Source organism: Ctenopharyngodon idella, chromosome 2, assembly GCF_019924925.1.
Source record: "Ctenopharyngodon idella isolate HZGC_01 chromosome 2, HZGC01, whole genome shotgun sequence".
Taxonomy (NCBI): domain Eukaryota; kingdom Metazoa; phylum Chordata; class Actinopteri; order Cypriniformes; family Xenocyprididae; genus Ctenopharyngodon; species Ctenopharyngodon idella.
In genome coordinates, this window is record NC_067221.1 from 21,696,496 (window position 1) to 21,720,041 (window position 23,546).

Sequence of the window (23,546 nt, forward strand, 5' to 3'; positions counted from 1 at the left end):
ATGAGTTTGACGGTTAGCATCTTGAACCTGTATGTCTGAAGAGAACGGTTCAGGCCCCGCAGATCTAAAATCTAAAATCCTTATGTGGTACTAAGAAGTACTGACTATAAAACCCTGCATCTCTCTCTGGGAGGGGTACGCTTTCTATGGCCCCTTTCGGCAGAAGACAGCGCATCTCCTGTTCGATAAACTCTTTCTCCATTTCCTGACACACCATAGTTGTTACTGAAAAGAGGCAGACAGTGATCCAACACCATGATCCAACTCTTTTAGCAGGTCAACCTGGTACGCCTGCAGAACCACCATGGTGTGCAGGGACGCACCAGCCTGACTTGCTGCCGCATATGCCTTACCAACCAGATTAGATCTGACTCTGCATGGCTTCGCGGGTAAGGCTGGTTTCCTCCACAATGAATCACTTGAAGGGGGGAGATAGCCCGCAAACATCTCTTACACCTTAGGCATCGCCTCATACCCATGCTCGCGCATCCCGATCACTGTAGAACATGTCGAGGTGGCCTGGGTATGTACGCGGGCTGAATATGGGTTCTTGAAATCCCTCAACACCTCAATGTGGAGGTCAGGGAAGAACTGGAGATGGTGGTAGGGAGGTTTCACTCTAGCTGAGGTGAGGAAGCGATTATCATGCTTGTAACGGATGCCCACTTGCTTCTCATTTGGCCAATTGATCTTTAACTTGGCCACCGCTCGAGTAACAACCTCGAGCAGCTCCTCAGATTAAGCTCCAGATTAAGGAAGCTGCTCTGCCGAAGCAGTGGTCTGCTTGTCTACATCCAACCCCTCAGAGTCAGATGCAGACAGCATGAGATCCTCATTTTGGTCTGAAGAATTTGCAGAGCAAGTTTCGAAATCCAAAACGCAGTCCTCCGAGCCAACATGACCTGAGCCATAAGGTGCAGGCACTTGGCTCTAATCCCTCAGGAAGTTATCGTCTCCATGTAAACTACAAAAACATGAATTTGTGAAAACAGTGATGCCATGCGGATGGATATTACATGTTCAGTCTATAGGCACATAGTGTTTCTTTACAAAGTGACATCGCCAACTACTGGCCTGGCATACATATTAATAGTCTGTATGTGAAAACGCAAAGGAAAAGCTTTTCTGTTTTTCCTTATATTGTTGTTGTGTAAATGTACACCAAGTGATGTCTTAATTTCTTCAGCTTCATACTGTTAGAGGCTAATATTTTGATGCACATAACACACTGGTCTTTTTTCATTACCCACCATTATACTGGTGAATCCAATGGCAAGATATGCCTTGTCACGTTTTCTTGTCTTTAAAACACTGTACGTGATGGCTGTTGTGTCACACCGTAGTGTCTACACTAGATGCTAGAAGTGATAGTTGCAAATCCATTTGTGCTTTGTGTCAGAAGTTACACGAGTGCTTAAAGTACTTCAGAAATAGAACGGTTTACTGTCAGGAATTAATTGTGTTGTGTTGCGCTGCCCAGTTTGGGAAAAACTGGTCTAGGCCATGTAGAGAATTGGTTTATGTTAGCCAGAAAATAAATATTTTAGTAGTTTTGCAGTAGCAAATAGATATGTTCAGTGATAGTATTTTTATTTACTTTTTTAGATTAGCCTAAGAATGGAAAACCTAGAGCATTTTCTGAAGACAATCTTTGAGGAGCATCCTCTAGCATCTGCTGATCACTCTAGACCTAAGGCTCAAACAGACTCTATGAAGCATGGACAGAATGGAAGAAACCGTGACAGTGATGGCTGTCAATCCACAGGGTTAAGTTCCATCAAGACAAAGGTGAGAGTCTTGCGGATGGTGGTTTTGTGTCTGTTATTTGGCTCTACATCAGGCATGACTGACTTTTCTGTTTAAGTTCACAGAGCAGAGGAAAAGAGACGATACCTTCCGATGTTGGATAAATGTGAAGATGTTCGGTAATGACCTTACCTTTATGACCTGTGATGACCTCCAAGCGTATCAGAGAAAGCTGTCACTTAGTACAGCTGGTGTTGTTGTAAAGTTATTAAAAGTAAGAAATTCTTTCTCAAATTGTTACTTAAATGAATATTCTAAGTTCTGTATTCACTGTTTCAGTAGTTTTAGTGTGAAAATATCACTTACTAACCTTGTCTGTGTAAAGTTATATTCAATTTTACATTTTCATCATTATGATAACATAACACAACACCTAAAACCCTAAAGTGACTGTAAAATACAAAACACTCAAATTCAACACAAGTTTTGACAGAAGAATGAATATAAGTGCTTTTATAAAATTATAAGCTTCACATTTATGCTTTTAAATCGATAAACCTCAATGTTTCTTTTTTTTTTTTTTTTAAAGTGCCCCTTTTATTATGCTGTTGTAAAGGTTCCTAATTTTGTTTTGGAGGTCTCATGCAATAAGTTTACATGCATCCAAGGTCAAAAAATGCTTTAATTTTCTAATAATATACACTGCAGCATCACCTCTTTTCTCAGTGTCTAAAACGGTTCGATCAAAGATTCGGTCTCTCTGAACCCCTCCTTTCCGAGAGCCTACTCTGTTCTGATTGGACAGAAGGCCCATTCTGTTGTGATTGGTCTACCGCTTACAGCTTGTATCAGAAACGAAACGCCCATTACCATATCTGAATTTTAGCTCCGAAGCTTCCTCAGCACTTTATACACAGTGATTAGAACAGTAATGATGACGTCGGTGGATTTGCTTTTGGAGCTCAGAAAACACTGACTTCTCGAAATGTTGACAACACAAACTCTTTCAGTCTCAGCTACAACTACAGTGTTTAGGGTGGGTCAAAGTAGACGTTGTTCATGAGCAGCCAATGAAGATCACAAGTGAGCATTATGCAAATTTGTTACAAACCTATGTAGATTTGTGGAAGAAGTAAGACTGGAGTTACTGACGAGTCATTTCAGGCAGTTCAGACTCGGTTCTTTCTTTTAGGATTCAATAACTCCATTTATTGTGCACTTTAATTTTTGAAACTTTGCATAGTTTTTACATTCACAAACAACTATATTACACACTGCATTGAAAGTTAATATCCAAAAAAGCATAATTGGGGCACTTTAAAGAAAATGAGGTAAACATCATCATGCCAATAATGCTGTCGATTGATCTTAACTTGAATGAATCCCTGAATATTCCTTTAAAGCAGATTTAATAATCGTCATCTTATCATAACAGACATAATTTTAATATCAGTGCATCTTTATATTTTTCACTTTTTATGTCATAATAATGAGACTAAACCTGATCCTTGATTAAATTTCTTCTCTTTTCTCAGGGTCAAGAGATTAAAATCAGTCAAAGGCCAATTGTTCTGTCAGAGGAGCTGGTTTTACCATCTCTCTCTGGGTTACCAATGAGGCTAAGCATCAACATGTCCACTCTGTTCTCCCTCAGACTTAAAGGCATTGCTAACTATAAGAATTGGTCACATTTTTCGCTGGCTGGCTACGTCAAACCAAAGTATGTCTGGTGTAGTTTTAATAATGGCAGTGTGCTGTCAGGTTGAAGTCGTCATGTTAAGTCATCTCCTGTTTGTCCTCTTACACAGCGCACTGGTTGATGTCTCTGTGAGAGCTGGAGTGGATGGAGCATTTGGTCGTGTGGGATTAGAGTGGGTCACTCAACTCAAAACCTTCACCAGCTTGGATGGAGCTGTATACCTGCACCATGGGCAGAGCCTGAAGGTGGTACTCAATACTCCAGAAGAAGTCATGGATGTACTGACCTTCAAGTATGAACAATATTTACATGTTCTTTCAAATATATAAATTCACTTTGATATATTATTTGGGGGAAATAAAGACCAAAATGTCAGGATAGTACAACTGTACTGATATCATAATGAAGAAACGAAAGCATCATTAAAAGAATGAAATTACTGACGAGAAGACATTAAGTAGTTTGGCATTATCTTTTATTAGTATTTCTTAGAGAAAAAAAAAATAAAAATAAAAAAATCAACAAACCTGCTTCAGTGCTTAACTTAAAGCTTATTAAAGTCATGTGGTACAAACATCATTCAGAAGCACGCAGAAAAAAACAAGACGAAAGCCTGAAAACAAGATGAAATCATAGTGAAGACAATTGCAGACCCTCATGACTGTGTATCAAGGTCAAAAAATCTCTTAAAATATCACATAATTTCATCTTTTTATGACAAGGCAAAACTGGTTCAGGCTGTAAAATGTAATGTGGTGCCATTCCCCAAAAATTCATGAAAATACTTGTATTCAAAGTGTAAAGACAATATGCTATTACAGTACGTCTGTGGTGGTTGCACCACGTAACATTAAACTTTATTCTTGAAATAGATATAAAAGTTGGTAACACTTTCAATTTCGATAGTCCACTTTAGACATTATTCTAACTTTAAATAATTTTGCAGCAACATGAAACCTACCAATCATTAGAGTATTAGTAGACTGTCTGCTTAACATCTGCTAACACTTTGTTTTGATGGTCCGCCAACAGACATTCTACTGACTACAAGTAACTTTTGCAATACATGTCAACTTATTCTACTAGCCTTAACCCTAACCTCTACTAATGCTCTAATGAGAGTTCGCCATGTAGTTGCAAATTAATGAGAGTTAATTGACATGTAGTTGCAAAGTTACTTAGTAGAATGTCTAAAGCGGACTATCGAAATAAACTGTAACCTAAAAGTCATGAATTTAAAGAGTACATTTTTAAAAACCTGACACGTGTTCTAAACTATATAGATTTTTCCTTTTCTTAACTGTAGTCCCTTTTATTTGTCAGAAGCAATGTTTACGTGCACTTTAATCAGACCGATGACTCAATCAGACTGAAAAGCCTTCATGTAAGCATCTCAATTGATCTGACTCAGCTTGATCTGAATAAAATTTTAATCGGATTGGAAGGGGTGGTGTAGATCTGAAATAATCAGTCAAAAAACTAAGCACGTAAATGCTTAAATATGAAGTCTTCACAATCGGATTCTATAAAACCTTGTGTACATACCCAGAACCATGATGCACGTGTTTACCGGAGCCCCCTACATAATAAGATCTCTCTTTTACATACAATTTACGTCGTATAGGCTGGTCAGTGGGAATATTTAAAAAATATTTGCTATAAAAAAGCTCTTATTTGTCAGCTTTCCCTTTAGGTATCTGTGGTGACATTATCTTTTCTCCAGTTATTAGTTTGAAATGCACATGCAAAAGAAAATGCGAATCAGATTGCAAATTTTAGAGGTCATATAAACTTTTTAGAATATGAAATCTGATTGGATTCATTTGGATTGATGAAAATTAATGCATGTAAACATACCTACTGACCAAAACAGTTATTTTATCTTGACTCTAAAATTGTTGCTGATTGTGCTCATGAGACAGCTCTAGAATGTTTCGTGTGAGCGGGGACAGTAAAGAGGAGCTGATAGCTACAAGAAATCTCAAGGAGAAGAACACTTGCACTCCTAAAACATGTGAGTTTGTTTAAAACAATATTAGCTACACACTTTTTTACATTTTTGTTGTCGACATAGTTGGATGGTTATTTTTGCAGGGTCTAAGATGGTTGGATGGCAGTTATGCTCTGATGTCACTTATCCTTTGACATTGAAGGAAAAAGGCTTCCCACCACTGGGCCCAGTTCTTTTTACTCTCAGACTCCAAAAACTGGACAAAGGTCTCAACCAGTACCTCTTGGAGGCGGCCTATACTTTTGTAACCCAGGTAGGCAAGATCAGGGTGAACGTGATTTCACCAAGTCCAACATGTTCCTAGGTCAACATCTTTATTGATCCTGAAACATTCCAATCAACCAGTCAGATTTGAGGGACAAGTCTAGAGTTTATGTCAAGTTTAGGCTTACAACCAGGGTTAGATGTAATTCACCATTTCATCATTTCCCTCTGATCTAAGGGTTAGGTTTAGGGGTAGGGATAGGTTTGGGACTAAATTTGGACTTGAATGTTGTTCCAGGATAGAAAAATATGTTGGAACCATAGACTGTAAAGAGATGGATGACGCACCTTCACTCTCTTCCATTGTAGTAGGTGAAGCCACCAATGTGCCAATATGGTGCTGACATCTTGAGTCTCGATTCTGCGCATAGTGAACTTGGAGCCAGAGTCTGCGCAGTAGTGAGCGCAAAGTGGAGCCGTGATATCAAGGTCCCGTCCACGCTCCCAGAATCGGTTAATACTGCAGAACAACTCATTATGTCGGTGTGAAAAAAAAAACAGTTCTGGAAATTTAGAAATGAAAGTTAAAGCTCCAATCTCCTTCCGAAGATCCAGAAAAAAGTCTTCAGTGCTTCAGTGACTACTTTTCTTAGAGAAGCTGTCGATCGTGACGTCAAAACCCACATTTTTATAGCATCAAATAACTCACTAAAAGCAAACTTATTTAAAGGGGGGGGTATCACACACAGTTTCTGCCAATCTCATTTTAATCTTGAGTACATATAGAGTAACAATGCATCTTTCATATCTCCGAAAAGTCTTTAGTTTTATCATATTTATAAAAGATAGATACGCTAAACCGAGTCTTTCCGAAAAAAGCCGAGCTTCCTGGAGGCGTGCCTGCCGTCAGTGCCGTGGGCGGAGCTAAAGAGTCATGAGCGCACGCAGCTTTTGTGTAGAGATCGTCTGCTAGCTGCGACATCATTATAAATAAAAAGGGAACAAAAACGTTCGTGTTGTTCACATTATATGCACTTGCGCGCCGATTGTCAACAAAACACAGACATCTGATGCAGCTTTGACAGATATTCATTGTGAGGTGTAAAATACTGTAATTTCTTTCTTAAGTTGCAATCTAATGGTTATTTTTCTTAAATGAGACTGCCTCGATGATATGCAGCCTTCAAAGGGTGCAGCCCCTGAATTGGGACACAGCCATTGTTGAAAAATCTCTCGGCTTCCATATCCCGAACGAAGCGCGTTGATGGGCTTGCTCTTGCTCTTGTTCTGGGTGATATGTGTGCGCACGCTTATCAGGGAGAAGTGCCTATACAAGGAATTCCACTCTCTTTTGACGTCATACAGGCCATACTCGAAAAAAACCCCTCAGAAACTGGAAGTTGTGTATTTGGCACAGAAATACTCCGTCATACGTCCAACTCGTGTTTTGAAACTCTGGCAATGTTTAGCATGAGAATGCAACTCTTTAACAGTGTAAATAAGTCAGAATGCATGAAATAGCATTTAAAGAATGAACTTTAAAGAACGAACACTTTAACTAACATCAGCGTGATAAAAAAAAACTGCTTAAAATGACAGAAACCATCTTTGGGAAAAAAAAAAAATCAAGAAGCTTTAGCTTCACTTTTCAGGACTCGTGTGGCACACTGGGTTGGAACATGTCTTACTTGGCAAAATCACTGTGATCCTGACATCTGTCCATTCAGGTTAAGAAGGTCAAAATAACGCTGTCATTAAATTGCTGCTTTCTGTGGATCTTTGACAGCGGAATTCCTGGATGCCGCTGGAAGCCACTCTGCTTCTCTTTCTTGGTACACCACAATCTACTATCCCCAGAGATGTGTCCCTGGATGTCAATCTCAGTCCGAAAAGGCTGATTCTGAAAATAACACATCCACTGAAAAACATTCTCATTCAAGGTTTAAACTCACTTCAAAAGTGGATTTCCTTATGGATATTTAAAAGCTGCTTTCACACAAGAACATGATAATTGTATCAACACAGTATTTACCATATGAAATTGTTTCTGTGAATGTTTTCTCATCTTTTTTCTCACAGCACAGCTTGAAGAATTAAACAACCAACATTCAGGCAGAATCGAATTATTAATTGACAACATCCACCATTATTTTATCAAGGTAAGTGAGAAGAACATTTGCTTTGCAAAGTCCCAAGAAAAGCTGTTGTGCTATATTATTCAGGAATCTTTTATTATTCAAGAACATTGTTCATTAAATCATTCACCATTGTGCCTAAGGGACTACTGGAGACGGTGAATCTTGCTTCAGAAACGAAAGCCCACTTTCATCTCGATGCCAAAGTAGTAGCAGATGGACATCCATTCTCTTTCTCGGTCAACACCACGCATGCTCACAGCAGGAAGTTCATAATACAGACTTTGCTTAAAAATGTCTTCAATAAGGATGCATCACTCTCAGGCAAGAATCTGATCACCTTTTTAATAGTCCCAGAAGGTTTTTTTTCTTCCATTCACTTTCTCATTTTTTATTCATAAAAGATCTGTCAATGTAGAATTCTAAACTATGAACCAAACCAACCTGCTCTGAGTTAAATCACAACAATGACAAACTATAAACTTCGAAGTAATAAAGTATATGATCATCTGTCTGAACTACTCATCTTATGAAGCATTGTGAATGACGTAATGATATATAAAATGACAGATTTTTATTAATAGATTATAAGTATGAAAACAAACTAGATAAAAATACTACAAAATTAATAGGATTTTTATTTCCAGAACCATACAGTTCCATACTGGAACATAATTTCCAGTGATATGATGATTTGTGGCCGGCTCTTTATGTTTTGCTTCACTCTACAGTGCAGCTGGAGAGAAGTCTGGAAGATGGCCAGAGACATTATTCTATAGATGCCGGGTTTCGTTTGCCTAGCGCTGTCAGCATTCGAGCTCTTGGGTTACTAAAGCAAAGGGGCCCAGAGTGGAGCTCTGCTGTGAGGGTTAGGTATGGTTTACAAGGTAAGTGATTTCTACAAATAACGCAACACTTCAAGACAACAACACAACAGACTCTTCATTCACTTATATATTTTTCAGAGGATTCACAGAACATGCAGGAGTGTCACATGACCCAGAACCTTCACAGCGAGTCAGACACAGTCCAGACGTACCATATAGCAGCAACACATGAACTCCACTGTTCTCACTTCATCAACTTAAACCACAAGGTAATATCTTTTATGTGGTTTAAATTTTTTTTTTTTTTTTTTACCATTTTCAGAAAAATTGAAAGACTGTAAAATGCCATGTGGTGTAACCATCAAGCAAAAAAAAAAAAAAAACTTCAAAGTTTGAAGTTTCAAAAGAAATTAATACTTTTATTCAGCAAGGATGCAATAAAAAGATCAAAAGTGACAGTAAAGTCTGAAAAAAAAAAGTATTTCAAATAAATGCTTTTTATCTGAACTTTTTTATAAAGTAAATGTAAAATGAACATTTACTGGACTGAAGCAACTTTTACTTGATTATTCATACATCATTTTTTAACGTTAAAAATTAAAAAATCTTTTTACATTTTTTCATGTTAATGTAATTGTCAAATATGATACAACAGGCTTTATTGGACATTAGTTGCATTCATATTAAGTGTTCCTTAAAATGTATACAGATGCATTAAGCGCAGACACACACACACATACATATTGGCACGGGTGACATTTGACTCTTGAGTATTTACTCATTTACTTAGTAATTTTCTTAATTTTATTATCATGGGAAATGACGCACACAAAACACACACACGCATTCACAACAAACACCCTTTCAGCATGAAACCAAAAAATGAGAACGAGAAAATGAGACTTAATTTTATTATCATGGGAAATGATGCACACAAAATGTGAATCATTGTCCATCATTTTGTGAGCATCTGGTGATGCCACGTCGCAATATTGAAAATATTTTCCCAGTATTTTCCCAGTCTTGGCCTTGTCAGATATATATAGCCCAACCAACATACCCCAATCAACCCCAAACTTTTGAACAGTAGTATATATTTCAAGGGATAAAGAATAATTTATAAATATTATGAATTACTAATTTACTAATACTAATATATATATATATTTGAATAAGTTAATAGATCTGGACAAAAAAAAAAAAAATGTAATGTAATTAATTGTACTGGCTTCCACCTGGTTTCTTTCACACATTCTATGCTTGTTTATTACAACAAATATGGAAACCTGCTGATTGTTTCAACCAACAGATTCACCTTAGACATGAACGGAGCCCAATCCATGTTCAGTCATCACTTGATATAAGCTATGGAAAGCAGTGGAACCAGAGCAGCAATAAACACAGGATCCTCTTCAATCAGTCGCTCAGAAACCAGACTGGACCAGGCCTCACCAGTTATGCTGTGGAGGTTCAACTTAACTAAAATATTCCAATTGAAACTAGAATGTGTACATCAAATGTACTATTACATATTATTACATCTTTAGACTTTGGTCTTGTATGATTGTGTCCAATAATAACATTTACTGCCTCTTCCAGCTCAGCCTGCGACTTCTAGACAGAGGACTGAATTACAGAACTCAGCTTCTGCACTCTTATTTCAAGAAACAAAAATCTGAGAGCAGCACCCACCTGAAAATCAATTACAACAATCAAATTCCTTTGGTAGCTGGTGTCTACTGGAAGGATGTGTCAAAGACCTCCCTTCATAAGTGGGAAGGTGTGTATATTTTGTATATTTTCCCTTGATAGTCACAAAAGAATCAGTCTCTCATTTGCGAAGTTGTAGATTTTAGAGATACACAATACCATATCTTATCTGCCAATATTAGTGATTTTTCTTCTTATTATTATTTATCATATCAGTTGACATTGGATATTTGTGGATTATTTAACTGCATGTTCCTTTCCACCGACAACCCCCCCCCACATTTGTACTCTGCCTTGATGTCATGAAGCACTGCAAGTTGTCGTAGGAGATTTCATCACTTAGCCCTCCTTTTTGCTCTTTCAATCTCATAACTTAAACGTCTACATTCCATGTCCGTTATCACGAAACCCACAAAAACACAGCTCCAACCACAGTGTCCTCCATCCTCCAGTTGTTGACATTGTTGAATGCCGTGCTTAAAGGAACACTTCACTTTTTTTTGAAAATAGGCTCATTTTCCAACTCCCCTAGAGTTAAACAGTTGAGTTTTACCATTTTCGAATCCATTCAGCCGATCTCTGGGTCTGGCGGTAACACTTTTAGCATAGCTTAGCATAGTTCATTGAATCTGATTAGACTGTTAGCATCTCCTTAAAAAATGACCAAAGAGTTTCAATATTTTTCCTATTTAAAACTTGACTCTTCTGTAGTTACATCGTATACTAAGACCGGCGGAAAATGAAAAGTTGCGATTTTCTAGGCCGATATGGCTAGGAACTATACTCTCATTCTGGCGTAATAATCAAGGAGCTTTGCTGCTATACCATGGGTGCAGCGTCTCTCACAAATGTCTCCATGGTTGCAAGGCATGCTCCCTGTGCAAGCAGGGGGTCACAGGTGCTGCGTAATATCATTACGCCTGCTGCACCCACCTAACGATCTAATCAGATTCAATGAACTATGCTAAGCTATGCTAAAAGTAGTACCGCCAGACCCGGAGATCGGCTGAATGGATTCGAAAACTGTTTAACTCTAGGGGAGTTGGAAAATGAGCCTATTTTCAAAAAAAGTGGAGTGTTCCTTTAAATGACATCGCTGTTGGCCTGCTTACATCACTCCAGAGTTCCTACTGACTGTGCGAATGCAATCAGAAAAATAGACCTAAGGGAAAATTTAGTCCTCAGGGAACCGCCTGAGGTGCGTATCCCAAAAGTCATGTTTCCAGAAACAATAGTTCAAACAAACATTCACAAACTACATCGCAAACTTGTGTGGTTAGAACGACAGCTGTGATTAGAAGCATAGTTTCTTGTTTTTATGACATGTGGACTTAATAAATTGTTATCTTTAGCAAAATAAGCAAGCTGACATTAAGTACAATGTATATCTTTTATTTTGAATATATACAAATGTCATTTACATATTTTAGTTTGTCAAGAGATTTTAAATGTGGTGGCTAGTTCCTATAACTGAGTTCCTATAACTACCAGGTGCAAAAACCCCTATTTACTTCTAGTATGTAAAGTGATTGAATGTAGTTTTTAAGTGTTTTAGTTTTACTTTATTTAGACCATTTATTATTTATATTTAGACCCACTAGAGGGCCGCAGTATGACTTTCAAATTAATAGATTATTAATATATTAAAATAATCTAACTTTAAACCCCACCCACACACAGTCAATCAAGAATGAAACTGAAATCGCATTTCTTTTTCCACCTAAATAACTCTTGTTTTTATTGAAGAACATGAAACACCTGGAATGACAAAAATGAATTGTGGTTATTTAATATATATATTCTATGTTAATTAATATATATAACTATGTGAAAGTGTGCTTGTCATTCATTGTCCACAGGTTCATTCAACATGGATTCACCATGGCTTTATGTGTACATTGCTCAAAAACTAACTCAGCCCCAGCGTGGCATCACACAGTTCAGTTCTGAGGTCACCACACGGAAACTGGTGAACATCCGAAGTGTTACACTGGAAGGTTTCTTCAAGGATAGGGGTAAAGAACACCAAGGCCAGCTACAAATTTTCACGCCGACTGTCAGTTATATCAAGGTGAGTGTACCTTCTGTTCAACACCTGATTAAATCACTCAGTTTTTGAGTATTTCTGTCTAGCTACCTCATTAGAAATGTTTGGATGGTCCCCCTGGAGCAACTTCAGGATAAGTGCACGATCTTAATTGTACTGTTGTCGTTCCAGGTTGGTGGATGGAGCATGCTGGGTAAGCGTGGAGTTAAAGCTTCATACTCCATCAGCACAGCCTGGACACCAGCCTTGCACGGGCAAATCTCTGTAGGCAATGGTAAGCAAGTGAAGACTCTGGATATAAGTGCAGGCTATGGCAAGCAGGACCTCAATATTTCCGCAGTTCTCAGTACTCTGGATAAGGTACCAGAAAAAAGTTTTCATGCTTTTGAGGTTTATATATGTGTCCAAAATATGCACTAATCCAAACCTGAATTTGCATAAATGTTCTGGACTTTATTTTCTTTTTTATGGGCAGAAGCTAAAGAAGAGGCTTTTGATGACAACAATGACCCTGTCAGATCTCAAAAATCCTTATGCAGAGCTACAGATGGAGGGTGCCATAGAGGAGATACGGAAGGACAGGAGGGTTTATCAGAAAAGATGGAAGCTAAATTTCAGGTCTGTCTGGAATATGAAAGCGACTAAGAATAGTGATGATAGTGGCGACTGCAGTAGGAACAAATCACTGACTTTATCCACAGTACTGTATTACGTTATATCTATAAGTGTGTTTAGTTATGTTTTTGCTTCTTCCAACAGACAACCATTCAAATTTCTCCCTCAGAGTCTCATCCTCCAGGAGACATTCACAAGTGATCTTCATCAGAAGGTTTACACTTTGGAGTCAAAGGTTCTAGTCCATGGAAACAAAAAAGCCATTCACATCCTTACTCTGGGTTTCCAACCACAACAGCCATATGTGAGTCTGAACTTTTTCAACACACTGTGTTATAATTAGGCTGTATTACAGTACATAGCCTGTTATGGTAAAGTCACACAAGTCATTTACCCAAGAATTAAACAAACAAGTCCTTGCAGTAAGTCAGGTATGTGAGCTTACTCACTAGCTTTGTTAATTGACAATTAATCTAAATACTAAGGCCACATATGTTTTTATACAACCGTTCAATAATCAAGACGTTATAAGATTCACTTACATTTTAGACACAATATGACCAATTGCTTTGTCTATTTTTGCTGCAGCAATGAAAATAATAAAAAAAAAAAAAAAAAAGCTGAATAAATGGTTGCACTTCCCAAGTAAAACACAGCAGCTGTGTTCCTGAATGACTCAGTGGTTTGTACAAATGAGCTGAATGAATGATTCAATGACTTACTTATAAATATGATCTTTTTTTCTTTTCTGAAGAAATTGGTATTTGATATTTTGATGTGTTTGAACACATCAGTTGATTGGATGATTCAATGACTCACTCATAAAGATGAATACTTGTTTTGTTACTGAATAAATTAATGTAGTTTAAACAAATCGGTCGAGTGCATTATTCAGGGCCACACTTACAAAGACAGTGGATGCTTCTTAATGGGAATTAAGGCTGAGAGAGAGACGCATACCACGTCATCAAGTGCCGTTGATGGACTTCTCAATTTGATAGATCCTTGGAAGGCAATCTTTTTTGTTTTGTGTCCTTTGTTCAGTGTGTTTTGAAGGATGAATCAAGTGTATCCTTCGCATCCTCCAATCACCCACAATCCTTTGCACACAATCCAATTTTGATATTGAAAAGGACATTCTGATAGTAAATCATTTATTGAATCTGTGTTCACCTTCAACATTGTGTCCTGGTTCAACTTTCTCTCTCTGTTAAAAATAAAAACAGACTCTTAAGGATTATACATTTAGCTAGTAAAATAATTGGGAGGAAAACAAGTATCTTTACACGGTGGCAGTAAAAAAGAAAGCCTCTGTTATTGTGAGAGATTCTTCCCATCCCCTGTACAGTGCATTTCAGTTACTTCCTTCTGGCAGATGTTAAGTACCTTTGGAGAAAACACCAAGTATAAGAAGACTTTTATTCCAACTGCTAACGGTATTTTAAATGGGATCTTAAGATGAATCTTTTTTTTTTTTCATAAGAGTTGTGTAGGTCTTAATGTAGTAGATTTTAAAACTGATGTGGTTGTCTTTTGTATTATTTGTTGAGCCTTTGTCTCAATACAGTTTTCTACCCCTGTGGGGACAGACAACAAAGCTTTAAGAATTAGTGGAAAATGTATCTGCACTGAGCTCAACCAAATATATTGTGTAATGCAAGAAAAAAATGAAAGCGTTTTTTTTTTTTTTTTTTGTCGATTAATCACATAATTCTAAACTGTCCATAATGTAAACCACAGTTGTCATTCACTTTATAGCATTCATAGAAAGTCTGTAAATAAAAAAGTATTTTTACAAATTTACAAACCGACGGAAAATGAAAAGTTGTGATTTTGTAGGCCGATATGGCTAGGAACTATACTCTCATTCCGGCGTAATAATCAAGGAACTTTGCTGCCATACCATGATCGCCTGCTTGCACAGGGAGCGTGCCTTGCAACCATGGAGACATTTGTGAGAGACGCTGCGTAATATCATTGCACCTGCTGCACCCATGGTACGGCAGCAAAGTTCCTTGATTATTACGCCGGAATGAGAGTATAGTTCCTAGCCATATCGGCCTACAAAATCACAACTTTTCATTTTCCGTCGGTCTTAGTACACAATGTAACTACAGAAGAGTCAAGTTTTAAATAGGAAAAATATCGAAACTCTTTGATCATTTTTGAGCGAGATGCTAACGGTCTAATCAGATTCAATGAACTATGCTAAGCTATGCTAAAAGTGGTACCGCCAGATCCGGAGATCAGCTGAATAGATTCGAAAACGGTAAAACTCAACTGTTTAACTCTAGGGGAGTTGGAAAATGAGCCTATTTTCAAAAAAAGTGGAGTGTTTCTTTAATAGTATTTGTGTAGCCAAATATAGTCTCAGTGCTATCAGATTGTTATATCAGCACTCTTGGAACACAGCTCAGCCAATCAGATTTGAGGAATGAAACTAACTGTTGTATAATATGGTTTATTTGTTAGGTGTGCTCCTCAATAGTCCAGTCTTTCAGCACTGAGAGAATTCCTCAAGACTCAAAGATCTGCATCACAGTCCAAAACAAACAGGTGAACTAGCAGATATATTTTATGTATCTTGGAACAGTGCCAAATTACACCTAAATAATGTACGGCTAGTGTCATTTTAATTCTTATATAGGATCATAGTTTTAAAATTTTAAATTACATTTTGTCTTTGTTCATGGGAATTTGCTAACTTCGAATCTCTTTAAAGAATCTGCATAACATTCAGGGCAGGTTGTGGACTGGAAAGGAGGAAGTATTTGCAGCCTTTGGTCAAGTACAACTTCATGACCTAACTACATCTCAGCAAGGTATCACAATGAAAGCCAACCTGTCCCAGCTGTTTCAGGTAAACAATAACACATTCTTTTTACTTTGACTTGACTCTAATAATAATCTTTGTAATCAAGTTAGCAAGTCTTAAAGGGTGAGTTCACCCAAAAATGAAAATTCTGTCATTTATTACTTACCCTCATGCCGTTCCACACCCGTAAGTCCATCATTCAACTTCGGAACGCAAATTGAGATATTTTTGTTGAAATCTGATGGCTCAGTGAGGCCTGCATAGCCAGCAATGACATTTCGTCTCTAAAGATCCATAAAGGTACTAAAAACATATTTAAATCAGTTCATGTGAGTACAGTGGTTCAATATTAATATTATAAAGCGACGAGAATATTTTTGGTGCGCCAAAAAAAACAAAATAACGACCTATATAGTGATGGCCGATTTCAAAACACTGCTTCAGGCAGCTTCGGAGCATAATGAATCAGCGTGTCGAATCAGCGGTTCGGAGCGCCAAAGTCACGTGATTTCAGCAGTTTGGTGGTTTGACACGCGATCCGAATCATGATTCGACACGCTGATTCATAACGCTTCGAATCTTCCTGAAGCAGTGTTTTGAAATCGGCCATCACTAAATAAGTCGTTATTTTGTTTTTTTGGTGCACCAAAAATATTCTTGTCGCTTTATAATATTAATATTGAACCACTGAACTCACATGAACTGGTTTAAATATGTTTTTATTACCTTTATGGATCTTGAGAGAGGAAATGTCATTGCTCCCTATGCAGGCCTCACTGAGCCATCGGATTTCAACAAAAATATCTCAATTTGTGTTCCAAAGATGAATGAAGGCCTTACAGGTGTGGAATGGCATGAGGGTGAGTAATAAATGACATTATTTTCATTTTTGGTTGAACTAACCCTTTAAGTTGATTAAATTCTGTTCTAGTTTACCTTCACTTCACCTTAACTTCAAAGTTTGCCTTCACAATATACAGTACAATGCTGTGAAAAAGTGTTTGCCCAATTTTGATTTTCTGTATTGTTGCATATTTTTGCTCCGAACATCATTAGATCTTCAACTAAAAAAACATGAATCCACAGAAGTGACCCTTCATGAACAAAAACACAACAGTAAGACCTAGCGACCCAGTGTCGCTCTTTTAAAAAGTAATTGCTCTATTAGGGAGTTTTCACCCCTGACTTGTTTAGAGCACTTGTTTTGGAACCTGGTGCAGTTTCTTCCTTAGTTCGGTTCATTTATGATATGAAAACGGCAAATACTCTGATTCGCTCCAAAAAATTGGTCAGAGATTTCCTGAATGAGGTGGTCTCAGCCTGCTTGAAATCTCTGGAGAGCTTCGCTTGTGGTGAGAAAGTAATCTGACCCAATGGACCAACCAACCAGGATGTATGATGGGTAATTACATACATTGCGTGAAAAGCAGCAGGGTTTGTTTTGCTAATGCTTCTCAAAATGAATCATGGGTTAACCTGTTGCAAAGACAAAGTGAAATACTTAATTGATATTTGGTCTGATGAACCTGTCTAAAAAACATAATAATACCAACAAAGCCTTGATTCTTGCTCAAAACGACAACAACTCTGTGGGCTTATCGTGGCTTTTTTGTAGCTGTCGTTATATATCTTTATCTATCCATCCTGATGGATGATTGCTATGATCGGAATCCTGAAAAATAAAGTTGCACTATGACCAATGAAAGGACAGTTTACTTGCGTGTGACTTGCATTAAACATTTTTGGTCTGTTTAGAAATGTTGCCTTGTGAAAACAAACCAAACCAAGAAGAAATTGCAACATTGTAACAATTTTGATCCCCATTTCAGAACAAAGCCAATGATGTACAGGCAAATGGGAGGCAAATATTTTTTCTCAGCAGTATTGTATTGCACCTTTACAATTTTTAGGTGAAATTAAGTTAAGAGTGTTTTTCAGCTGGATTTCCCGAACTCTGTCAGCCTAGATATTGAAGTGCTCAGGAGTCACAAGAACACCAGCGAATTTGAGTATCACTCTGAAGGGAAAATAGCCGTTGACGACAAGAATTATCATGTAAATACCTTCAAAAGTGGCCTTTTGCGAGTAATTTATTACATATTTCTTAACTGAGTTCTGTTGATGAATGCATGAACTAATATTGAGTGCTTTGCTTATTTTTCATGACATTCCAGGCACATGCAACAATAGCAGTATCTCCTTTTGGAAACATTGGCAGTTCTATCAGCCTGAAGGCAGATGAAAAAAATGTAACGCTTCACTTTTCTCAAGAAAATAAGGTGACAAAGGGCATTAGTGCTGTGTGCATCCATGCTGGCTTTCATCAGACTTTATTCCCAGGGGTCACTTCTGATGGTCATATTCATTTAGCTGCTAATTCATCTTCAGAAAGGTAAACTGATAACAGCAGTTATGTCTTACTGTGGGATGAGACATACTGTATTCACTGTGCAACATATTTATTTTTTATTATCCATCATTTGTTTTCAGCTTCTATCTTTTTTCTTTCTCTCTAGTGTTTTCTTGCATTGTACAGTAAAAAAGGAAGAGGAGACGTTTATTGCTCATTTGAGTGGATTTCTACCACATGATCAGTTGCGACTGTCTCTTTCAGGGGATCTTGTCAATTCAATACGAGATCTCGCTGCTTTACCTAATTCAGCTAGTTTGGTTGGAGTACTAACCCAGTCAAAGGGTCTAACCGAAGGTAAATCCAAGATCAATGTGCCAATGCATTTACTGTAATACACTAGCACATAGATTCATTAATAGTGTGCAAATTCATATTTCAGTGAAAAAAGTTCAGTTTCAGAAAGTTCAATGACCTTTAGGGAGGTTGTCTTATGACTAATAGCCTTATGTACAGTCATTTTCAGAAAATAATCTGCCTTATTTGCACAACCAAATAGTCTTTGGGGCAGCCCCTACATAGTTACCTAACATTTGACATTTTGAACAAAACACTAAAGTTTTTTTTTTTTTTTTTTTTTTTTTTTGTGATTGTATTTGTCATATGTAAATCTATAATAAAGGAATGATGTCCATTCTTATCCTGGTCTAAATGGAAAGCACTCGATCAGTAACTTATGTGGTTATTGAAAGATATATAATATGTAGTAATATGTACATGTTAGTGCTTTATACTCTCATGTTGTTGTGTGTTTGTGGTGCAGGAGAGCTGACTCTAGTAGTGGATGATTCTGTATATGGGCTGGAAGTGACTCGTCAGCATAAAAGGAGCTCTGGAGAAGAACTTAGTGCCTTACTATGTGTAGTTGCTATGGAAGAGTCAGTGTGTGTGAACATCAGCAGCAATATGACACAGCATGGGTGCAGAAGTCTTCATACCCAGCTGTCTGACTCTTTCCCTTGGCTACATTCTGCAGGTACAGTATGCTCAGAAGCATTAGCAGACACTTGTTATGGCTGTGTTGTGGAGTGTAATATGTTTCTTTCTCTGTCTATTGGAGCAGGGCTTCTATTTAACAGCAGTGCAGGTGTGAATGTGAAATGGAATGACAGCAGAGTCTGTGCCCAAATGGAGCTGCATGCAGGGGTCAGCGGCCTAAGAGCCACACTGGAGCAGAGTTTACACCACACCACACAAATGACCGAACACTCTCAGGTTAGAGAATCACAGTCATTAAGTAATTGTGAATCGCTGAAAGTCTCCCAGAGTCTCAAATCTTATTCACACCTACTGACACGCAAGAACAAAAATGAAGTATGTGTGCACTTTCTATTCTTCCTTGTTCTTCTATACAAATGAATTGGCTGCACTTCCTGGCTGTATGCAAACCAAGAAATTGCTGTGTGTTGAATGAATGCATCAGATTTGAACGGACAAAAATAATATTTTCAGTGAATGATGGGTAATGAGTCACATAAACTACTTTATGGGGCTTTTATTGTACATTTTTGTCCTTTTTTTAGCTTGACAGCCATAGACTTTTATTCTGCTTAACAACTTTTTCTCTTATTAAAGAGATTAAAGGGATTTTGATTCCATTGACCCCCAAATATGATGCTCACCTTGTTAGGGTCTCCTTTCCTTAAAGGCAGCTAAATATTTTTAAGCATAAAACCTGTCTGGGTTATGTAAGAAACCTGGTTCCCTGAGAAGGGGAACAAGATGCTGCATCATGGAGTTGACGCTGTGGGGAATGCCATCAACCTGAAGCACAACGTCACAAGGGGAGCGCCCGTGGGTATAAAAGGATGCATGTAATACACCTCATCAACTCTTTTGTCTGAGGGAGATGTGCAGGCAAGTCCTACGCATGGCAATGAGATGCAGAGTCTTATTCCCTTTCTCAGGGAAATGGGGTTACATAAGTAACCCAGACATTCCCTTTCAAAGTGGAACTACAACTCTCATGGAGTTGATGCTATGGAGAACCAATACCGACAACGCCATGCTAAGGGAATGCCTGCCTCACTAAGCTGTGAATATGCACAAACATAATGGGCATAGCAAGAATTGACTCTATGGATTACTTAGCTGGAGTCAGAGTGCGTCAACCCTAAGGGCACATCCAAAATGACTCATATAGACTGTATAGTGGCGTCACTCCCTAAGCCAGTATCTTCCAAAAGTAGGAGAAGATACCTTAGCCTCTATGCTATATAACAAGGGAAGTTCCAGCCTTTACAACCTTCCTCCCTCCCTTGCGGGACAGGCATCAGCCTTATAAGGCCCCATGAGGAGAGCTCTTAGGAAAAATGGCTCAGCTATGTCAGCACCTTGACAAAGACCTTAGGGAGTAGTCTACCAAAGGGAGTATATGAGTATCAGCTATGATCTTCGTTATTACTACTTCTTTCAGGGGGAGAATGCAACCCTCATCTTCATCAGAAGGGATGCAAACACGAGAGTGGCATAAAATAATTGCTAAAGACTTTCGCCATCAAAACTCAATCCCTAGGGAAACTGTGGGGGAGCTTAAGCTCTACTTAAATACCCTAGAGGAATTAGGGGAGAGCGCTCACATGGAGCAGGGTATAACGTAGTGTGCCCACTAACTCTCATCACCCTAACTCCAAACCCCAAGGAAGCCACAGAGGAGCTTAAGCCCTACTTAAAGACCCCAGAACACTGGGGGAGAGCAGCTCATACCCTGGCTTAAGTAAAGGCACTCTACCTAGTAAGACCCACTTTCTTTTGAGCACTAGACCATAGTATGCAACAGATAACAAGGAGGGATTCCTTGTAGGCGAACTTCCTCTGCTTATTAGCATTGTCAGGCCAGGCCATAGTAGAGCACCCATCAAAGGGGAGTGCCATCCCTACTTGAAGACCCAACAATAGTTGGGGAGGGAGTTAAATGAATTAGAGGGAATTTATATGACTCTACATAACTCCATTCCCCTAGCATCAACCCTTAAGGCCACCCAAAGGGGAGCAAATCCCTATTGCAAGACCCAACCATTTGGGGAGGTAGGTAACGAAAAGGAGGGAGTCTTGTGAGTTGCCCATTGTAGTTCCTTTCACCCTATTGAACCCTGAGAGCAGGGTGCTTACAGCTTACCAAAGGGATCATGCAAGGCGCTAAAAACCCAAAGTAACTAGCACTTCAGACTACAACGTTCGGTGTTACCACTCCTCCAAGGGGAAGTCTATATCCTTACTCATGAAACGGAAGCAACCAAGAGAAGGACATAATGCAGTTTGTCTTGTAACTCTCATCACCCAGGCTCTGAAATATCAAGGGTACTGCAGGGGAGATTAGGCCCTTCTTAAAGACCCCAATGTAACTGGGGGAGAGCGGCTCAACCCTGCCTTGAGAAAAGGCACTCTGCCTAAGCCCTGCTATAGCTAGAACTTCAACTTTTTCTTTTAGCACCAGACCAAAGTATGTGACAAATAACAAGGAGAGACACCTGCAGGCAAACTTCTTCTACCTGTTAGCAGGGCCGTAGTAGAGCACCCTTCCAAAGGGGAGCTATATCCCTACTTTCTCATCTTCAAGAGAGTCAAGCATGGGTGGAGCTTCTCACTGCGAATGCAACACAATGAAAACATTCAGCTCCTATAAGAGTCAAACATGATCTGTGTATATGCTAGATTCTTATCACTCAAGAAAATCAAGCAATAATAGAGCATCCTACCTTGAATGCATCACAATGAGTTCCTCCCATTTCCTCGAGAGCTGAATGTGCTCCATGCAAATGCTAGAATCTCATCCCTCGGGAGAGAATAGAGCAAGGACAGCTTACCACAAATGCAATGCAATGAGTGCACTCAGCTTTTATCTTACACGTGAATACAATTCTTTTGTCTTTGCTCCGCTTGTGACGTCAAGGACTGTCATTGACCAGTGAAATTGGCATGTTTGGTACACGCTCTTCAGACACTGGTCACACTGATGGCGTTCCCCATAGCACCAACTCCATGATGCAATGTCAAAGTTCCACTTCGAAAGGGAACTATTTATACCACATGAGAGTAATTTTAAAGGGATAGTTCACCCAAAAATGGAAGTTCTGTCATCATTTAGTCATCCTCATGTTGTTCCAAACCTGTATGACTTCGTTTCTTCTGCATAACAAAAAAAAAAAAAAAAAGATATTTTGATAGTTTTGTTGACCATTAACTGTCATTGAATGGAACAAAAAATCTATTTTTGTCAAAATGTCTTTTTTTATGTTACACAGAAGAAAGGAAGTCATACAGGTTTGGAACAACATAAGGATGAGCAAATAATGACAGAACTTACTGTAAATCTTTGGGTGAACTATCCCTTGAATATTTTTCTAAGATGTTTTTAATATTTTTTAAGCTTACAAATATTTAGCTGCCTTTATGTTTTAGGAAAGGAGACCCAAACAAGGGATCATTATTTTTGGGGGTCCATGATTGGTCTCAAAAAGTTTGACAACTCTTGATCTAGAATGAGTGAATATGCTGGTCCTGAAACCTTTCTAACATCAATTTAGGATAAATGTGAACACATTTTTTTCGACTTATATCTGTGTTTGTTTTGAAACCACCTGTAATACCTGCCTTAATCAAACACACAGTAACAATCACTTGTTGGAGAATAAGCAAGCATCAGTTAGTGTGCATTGGTATCCATATGGATGACCCAGAAACCCCTTGTACATTCTGGGTCATTTCTCATGTTGTTGAAGGGAAATGCTTCTGATTCCACACTCCTCTCCTACAAGTAAAGCAAACTGAAGGCACAGAGGCTTGTTTTTACAGGTGAAATGCACAGAGGAGATTGGCCACCTGCTGGGCGTCTGCTCTAGGCAGGACGAGGAAGACTCATTGAAGGTACGTGGGTGAGAACATTTAAGACTGTTTCCTTCTTTTGAAGAATGGTTCAGTGATCACTGTGAACATTTGACTGTTTTTGTATCATATTGCAAGGGACATCGGAACTCATCCTGATATTTGTGTAGGTTGGAATCAGAGCCAGTATTTCTAACTCTCAGAGTTCAACGTTCTCATTTGATCTTCAAGGTCAACACAATACCTCCAGGTAGTTTTATCTGTAGGAAATATATATTACAATAATGAGATACATATGTAATGTATTTTAGACTGTCCAGAAGAATAATTTTTGATGTTTTTTTTTTTTTTTTTTTAGCATTGGGCTAATGGTGAACATTTCCCACAACATATCAGCTTTACATCAATACCTGCCATTTGAGTTTTACTCAAAATCACAGGTATGACAATCAGGTTTATAGTTTTCAAATAAGCAATGTTAATATGTTTTTTTTTTTCTTTTG

General features: G+C 38.3%; 1 protein-coding gene across 4 annotated transcripts in view; it reads left to right on the forward strand.

The window, feature by feature from the left end:
- Positions 1 to 23,546, forward strand: part of LOC127497907 (uncharacterized) — a 67,925-nt gene that overhangs the window by 18,459 nt on the left and 25,920 nt on the right. Inside the window, exons 16-42 of one of the 4 annotated variants that reach the window (XR_007925701.1) lie at positions 1,606 to 1,788; positions 1,865 to 2,020; positions 3,282 to 3,466; positions 3,555 to 3,737; positions 5,368 to 5,459; positions 5,540 to 5,709; positions 7,447 to 7,600; positions 7,740 to 7,819; positions 7,939 to 8,119; positions 8,527 to 8,682; positions 8,761 to 8,891; positions 9,932 to 10,090; positions 10,222 to 10,402; positions 12,192 to 12,403; positions 12,551 to 12,739; positions 12,855 to 12,997; positions 13,139 to 13,298; positions 15,467 to 15,550; positions 15,717 to 15,854; positions 17,771 to 17,864; positions 17,984 to 18,201; positions 18,326 to 18,516; positions 18,983 to 19,195; positions 19,283 to 19,434; positions 23,014 to 23,085; positions 23,214 to 23,293; positions 23,402 to 23,483. Coding sequence is in view for 2 of the 4 variants with exons in the window: in XM_051866689.1 (XP_051722649.1) it covers positions 1,606 to 1,788; positions 1,865 to 2,020; positions 3,282 to 3,466; positions 3,555 to 3,737; positions 5,368 to 5,459; positions 5,540 to 5,709; positions 7,447 to 7,600; positions 7,740 to 7,819; positions 7,939 to 8,119; positions 8,527 to 8,682; positions 8,761 to 8,891; positions 9,932 to 10,090; positions 10,222 to 10,402; positions 12,192 to 12,403; positions 12,551 to 12,739; positions 12,855 to 12,997; positions 13,139 to 13,298; positions 15,467 to 15,550; positions 15,717 to 15,854; positions 17,748 to 17,864; positions 17,984 to 18,201; positions 18,326 to 18,516; positions 18,983 to 19,195; positions 19,283 to 19,434; positions 23,014 to 23,085; positions 23,214 to 23,293; positions 23,402 to 23,483 (4,062 nt within the window). In the remaining 2 variants the exon portion in view is untranslated. Of the gene's footprint in view, positions 1 to 1,605; positions 1,789 to 1,864; positions 2,021 to 3,281; positions 3,467 to 3,554; positions 3,738 to 5,367; positions 5,460 to 5,539; positions 5,710 to 7,446; positions 7,601 to 7,739; positions 7,820 to 7,938; positions 8,120 to 8,526; positions 8,683 to 8,760; positions 8,892 to 9,931; positions 10,091 to 10,221; positions 10,403 to 12,191; positions 12,404 to 12,550; positions 12,740 to 12,854; positions 12,998 to 13,138; positions 13,299 to 15,466; positions 15,551 to 15,716; positions 15,855 to 17,747; positions 17,865 to 17,983; positions 18,202 to 18,325; positions 18,517 to 18,982; positions 19,196 to 19,282; positions 19,435 to 22,505; positions 23,086 to 23,213; positions 23,294 to 23,401; positions 23,484 to 23,546 lie in introns of those variants that run through there. The other 3 variants (XR_007925702.1, XM_051866689.1, XM_051866709.1) reach the window with 3 other exon arrangements.